The sequence below is a fragment of the Saccostrea cucullata genome, unplaced genomic scaffold (assembly GCF_032062105.1).
Source record: "Saccostrea cucullata isolate Sc308-1 unplaced genomic scaffold, CSIRO_AGI_Scuc_v1 ctg205, whole genome shotgun sequence".
In the NCBI taxonomy this organism is placed as follows: domain Eukaryota; kingdom Metazoa; phylum Mollusca; class Bivalvia; order Ostreida; family Ostreidae; genus Saccostrea; species Saccostrea cuccullata.
In genome coordinates, this window is record NW_026936671.1 from 160,905 (window position 1) to 167,047 (window position 6,143).

At 33.0% G+C, this 6,143-nt stretch overlaps 1 protein-coding gene across 3 annotated transcripts; it reads left to right on the forward strand.

Moving 5' to 3' along the window:
• The first annotated feature begins 1,098 nt into the window (after positions 1-1,098).
• Positions 1,099-4,520, forward strand: LOC134246224 (uncharacterized). Of its 3 annotated transcripts, none has more exons than XM_062728543.1 (3): positions 1,099-1,207; positions 2,101-2,324; positions 3,071-4,520. In XM_062728543.1, the coding sequence occupies exons 2-3, from the start codon at positions 2,118-2,120 to the stop codon at positions 3,368-3,370; spliced, it is 507 nt and encodes a 168-aa protein (XP_062584527.1). In that variant the 5' UTR covers positions 1,099-1,207; positions 2,101-2,117; the 3' UTR covers positions 3,371-4,520. The 3 variants fall into 3 exon arrangements, with proteins under 3 accessions (XP_062584527.1, XP_062584529.1, XP_062584528.1); XM_062728545.1 differs by having other exon boundaries at positions 1,104-1,207; positions 2,117-2,324; XM_062728544.1 differs by lacking the exon at positions 1,099-1,207 and adding an exon at positions 1,215-1,342.
• The last annotated feature ends 1,623 nt before the right edge of the window (positions 4,521-6,143 follow it).

The window sequence follows — 6,143 nt, forward strand, 5'->3', positions numbered from 1 at the left end:
GTGGCTAAATTGTTGCTTATTTTGAATGAAGAAAAAGGCAATAATTGTATAATATTTTGTGCCCAGAAATATTTCAAACGGTACTAGATATATTTTACATTTGTATAGGTTTCCTTAATCTACAGATAATATATAGCTATCTAGCGTAAATTTTATTTTATTCTTCTTAGATTTTACCTTTTTTTTGGCTCACTAGCAAGCGTCAACTTATTTAACTGCTATAGCTTGGTATGCAATTTGATCATCGTTCGTTGTATACCGGAGTCTGTTGGTTTTGCTTCTTAGTGTGAAATTTGGAGATAATAAAAACAGTGATCGATCTAAAAAAAATTGTTAACAATACTAATATGTGAAAAGGGCATAAAACACGATCCCCTGGAAATTCCCGAGCTGGGGTCAGGTGCCTAGGAGGAGTAAGAATCCCCTTTTGACGGGTCACACCCGGCGCGAGCCCTATGTACGGAACTTTCTGTAGTCAATTCAGTTGGTATAAAACAAAACGCACATATAGCAATTGGTATGAAACAATTTAAGCTATCTAAAATACGACCAGGCAATGAAAGGATATATAAAAAAGCTCATTATATATGACGATCGACCGTAAAATTCCAGAAATGCCTATTTTGAACGAGGTTGTTGAAAGCCCTGTAAGATCAACTTATCAGTAAGTTGCGTGCCTCGCTTTAAAAATTCATCGAACGGTACTCAAATTGCAAGCTCTTGAGTACCGAATAAGTTGGGAGATACAAACATAAATTTAAGTTGTTTATTGAGCTATAAAACCTTTATCGTATACAGACAGACAAAACATCAAAATTACGAAGCAGACGTGGCGGACTGTCAGGTGTCTTTTATTTCAAATTCACTGTCATGGGATATATCCAGTCGATATACGAATGAATATATTATATGGGGAGTGTCTATGATCTAATTAAAAAACAAAATTTAGAAAATGCATTTATTTACCATTTACATGTACATTTGTAAATACATTTTATGTCTATGCTGACTGAGGATCAAGTTTTTTATGCTTAAACGAAAATGTTCCAATACCGGGTTAAATCCGAACTTGGTTTTGTATTATATAATGTACTTTCGATTTGGATGGCAACCATTCGGCATTCGTCATCAAATAATAAATATTGCAATATTTTATGCCATAACGTCATTTTCCAAGAATGCAGTGTGTTGATATGAAAAATTAGCTGTATGTTCTTTTCATTTTCTAGTATTGATGTAATAATTTAAGTGTCTTATCGTCCACACTGACCACAGTATAAAATTGTGCTCATTTTACTAGACCTACACGGGTGCTAAATACCTGTATGACAAACTCAATGAGGTAAGTAAGCATTGAACAATAAGTCAGAGTTATAACATAGGGGGATAATGTTGAATAATCGACCAATTTAGGATCAAAAATAGTCCAAAACATGTTTCCAGAACCAGAAGTGTTTCGCAATTGGCTTGCCAGGATGTCTAACATCAAAATCCTGAACAACGCCTGGGAAACGTCAGGCAAGAAACCAAGCAAATTCTTGCTCTAGATATGTAGGTCGGGGGGGGGGGGGGTAAAATTTGGACAGACATATACTAGAGATCTTCTTTATTCCTTCATATGCATTACACACACAAGGTATTTTTTTCAGTTACTTTTTCTATAATGAAAATAATACAATATGTACATTCACTATACTTCTTGTAGATGATTTATCAAAGATAACACAATGAATGAAATGTTACTCTCATGACATGTAGATACATGTATCTACTAGTATTTTGTTCTATCATTTGGACCCTCCTCCTTCTTTGTTTTAGGTTAGTAAATCTAGAAGTTTTTTCTCAGTCTCAGCACATGGGAGATAATGGGGTTTTGACTGTATGCGTGAACTATGTATAATACATTATATGCAAGCAATCTATATTTATTACTTTATTTAAAAAAAAAACTTAAATAATGTTATGATAAGAAAAACAATTATGTAGGTCTCAACAATGATGACAGCTTTTTTTCATGTTGATTTTCTTATACAAGATTTCATCGTTAATCAAGTTCCTCATAACTTCATAAGTAAAGGTCTCTTCACACATGTTCTGTAGAGAGGGGGAAATAAAGTATGAACTTTGCTGCTGATGTCTTCAACGCTGTAACTCGACCTTTCCAGAGTCAGCAGTCTCGGTCTGGATCGACCAATCAACAGTCAGAGGAAGTGGAGAGAGAAGAAGACGGATTTCTGTTGGTTGCTGAAACAGAGAGTGAGAGAACTACAGTATACGCCAGCAATTTTACAGGGGATTCCCCTCCAGATTATAATCAGACACAGGTACTGTACAGAGAATACGTAAATGTATTATATTTAGCATGTATGATATTTGGCGGAAATTGAATTATGAACTAGTTAGTGGAAATTTGATTTAGCGTATCTCATAAAAATCTTCTTTATTTGCATATGTACAAGACATTTTGCTTTGTACTTGAATTAGCGGAACTTGCTTTCTGCCAAAAGCGCTAAAAAGAATATACAGCCAAATGTAATACGTTTACAGTAATTAAACTACAAGTTGTAGTTTGGTATCTCAAACTTCGATGTCTCAAATACCATGTCGGATATGTCCAAGTGATGTGGAAGTCCCAACTTCATATTTAATAAGTATCTTAACCTCAATATCTCGAATCGTGGGATATCTTAAAATTTTTCCTCAGTCCCATCAGGTTCGAGATAACAAAGTTTGACTATATTGTGGAATCATCAATGTTTGTTGATAATCATGGTATAAACCATTAATTTTTGTGAATTTCATAGGTCAACCTTATCCCATGAATTTACATCCAGGAGAACATTCATTTTTGTCAATATATTTATTTAATGAATCTTCTATACATACGAGTTTCCTATGAAATTACACCCTCACTTACCAACAAAATATTGCTAAATGCTTACTAATCAACATTGACCCCTCATAAATTAAAATGAATGGACAGTAATTTTAAAATTGTTGTCATTTTGACCAATTTTAATAATTTTTATTTAATACTTAATGTTAATTATTTGTATACATTTTGTTTAAGATAAAAGACACACAGTCTCAGTTGCCTACATATATGGATTATATGCAGTGGAATGGACAACAAAACCCCCAGAATAACTCTGCAATGGATTATAATACTATACCGTTGACCAGTCACAGTGAAATCACAGGGGTCACTTTTAAGATTTCACCCCAACTGCAGGTTATTTTTGACCTGCATGAAGCTGCTTCACATGGTAATCCTGTCCACCGAAGAGACCTGGACATCTCTAGAGCTAGTTACGACTTTTCATTGGAAGAGAAAGTGCTACGTGATGCTCAGACTATGGCACTTCGATGAAGTTGGCCTTTGGACAAAGTTCACTGATGATTGTTGCCTGAAAGTTGAGAAAACTTATTATTTTCTCAGTGATTTGAAGAATACATATCTGATTATGTTTTGTTGAATTTCCATGAATGCTCAACTTGTTTTGGCCAGTAAATAGCAAAATCACATTTTCCCCCCAAAAAATGCAGCAATGCAACACTTGCAGTAGACATTTTTTTCCTTGTAATGTTTTTGCGATTATGATTAGAAATATTCTTATTTATCTTTAATATTTCTGTGTGATTTAAGATAGAACTGTTCTTTAAAACTTTTGTGCCAACTTAATTTTTTTCAACCTAGTGAACTTGAGAGAAAGCAATTTTTTAAACTGCAAGTTTATGTGCACTTTCCAAGTGTATGCAAATACAATGCTATGTGTTATTTTGAAAGCCCATTTTTTAAATTAAAATTCTCTTCTTTTTTCCTTTGGAATACTCTTGACAATACCGTGAAGCTCATGCAGTTCCAAAGAAGGAATATAGAAACATCCCCTCCAGTTCTTCCTGTATTTATTACTCATCACACACCGTTAATGTGAAGTTACGCAAAAGGAGATAACTTTGGGTGGTGAAAGGAATGTTCTGCATAAATAAGCCTTGATTTTTGCACTTGATACCATTATATCTCAGAGATTCCAATTATTGATGATTGCAGGAATTTCAGATTTTGTGTTTAGGGCTGTCATGATTTTTGAATTGTTTGCTAAATTCAGATTTCTCAGTGGGCTTACTATGTACTTTTTTGATTTGTACACTTGTTTGACTTCAGTGTAAATATTAGGTAAACCAGAAAAATGCCTAATTTACATTTCCAAGGGGTTTTTTTTGAGTCATTGTTTTGTTAAGTATTTGTGTATGGTTATTTGGTGCTTGGGAACATAAACAAAATTTATATTTGCATATATGTATCTGTTTCTCTAATTTGTTCAATTATTTACTCGTATATATGGACTGATTTAGTAAATTGGAGTAGAATAGCTTTAAGCACATTTCCCTATCTAGTCTTTTTGAAATGTATGGCATTTTATAACTAACTTTTCTTTGCTTCCAAACCTGAATGATATTGAACATTTTGTCTTTAATATCTGTGATATACCGGTATAATAATAAATTACCATGGATAATTCTGTGTTTTTCTTTATTTTTAAGAGATATTAAAGAGTTTGGGAAACAGAGGTAGTTGTTTTGTATACACCCCCTCCTCCCACCCACTTGAGTCCTGTTTACAAAATAAGTGCCTGTGTAAGGAATCATCTCATAAGATATTCCATACATGAACAGAATTTAATTTTTCATTTGTGCAGATCAAGGATCGTGTAAGTGTTAAAATATTGAATGTAAAGTTTAATCAATTCATCTATGTATAAATATATATTTAACGTAAATGCTAGGTATATTGAATAAGAAATGGATATTACCATATTATAAAACTGAACAAACTTAGAAGTAATTCAAACATGTATATGTAATAACGAAAAAGTTGGTTCAAGTTGAAATACAGAATGGCCAAATAATTCCAGAGCAATGGTATCGATGAACAAAAGCTGTATCAAAACTCTTTTATTGAAATTCATTTTGCATGAAATAAATTTGTAACTGCATATGCATGACAAGGAGCACACGGCGGGTTAATAGAGATTAATGGCGGATGTGACCAGTCGGCAGGGGATGCTCACTCCTGCATGGTACCTGATCCCACCTCTGATTTTTTAAGATCCGTGGGTTGTCCAAAATCTGTATCGTTTAATTTTGTGATTTACTGCCATCTCCGTAATATATAATGTACAAGACATACAAGACATGACAAAATTTACATGCTGTGAGTACTTCATTATTAACGAAGTACCCACAGCATATATAATAATGCAAAAACCACCTCATCAAAATGAGGATCCATTATATAAGACAGCTATGGTGTTCCTTATACGTATACTAATGATTCTTGTTTCCTGAGATCGTATCTATATCCTGAAAGCAAACTGAAAGAGATAGGACTAATTGTGTTGAAAATCCTCCCTTTTTTTAATCAGTTCTATTTCCTTCGACCTCCACTCAAGCAACGCGTTTTCAAGTGGAGCTGGGACCTTCATGAAAAAAGTTGAAAAGCTGAATAAGAATTATAAAAAACAATATAAACTGTCCGAACTCAAAAATATTATTTCGTTGATCTCAATATTTACTAAGTAGTGCATTGCTGCCCCACCCCACCTAGTACTACTAGTATACGGCTTGGTATAAATAAATCTGATCTCGGGGAAACGGAATTTTACGCTCTAAATGATCATGATGTTAAAAAAAAATTGTTCATCTATTCATTAAATCAATTAAAGAAAAACATCAGAACAAGAAAATAAGCTAATATACCGCTGATCGTTTGGTGATTATATACAGAATGATATAAATGTAAAATGTATTCTTAAAAATCCCTTCGTTTTAGTCAGTCAATCGAATCAGATGTATGAACAGTTTGTGCAACCTGGCTTAAACAGTTTAATACTCGCTTATTTAAACCGCATCGATGCAATTTTCAGTTTACTTAATTCAGAACTATCTAATTGTAAGGACATTACTAGAGGATCAATTTTGTGTATTAATACTATAAAATATTCTTCTTGACAATTACTTTATAGACTCTGATTCTAAAATTGTGCAATTCTGAACTTTTTGTGAATTTCATAAGTAAGACTGAATCGAAATTTCAGTCGTGTAACGTGAACAATAGTTCTGATTAATTAATTTTTTTTTTA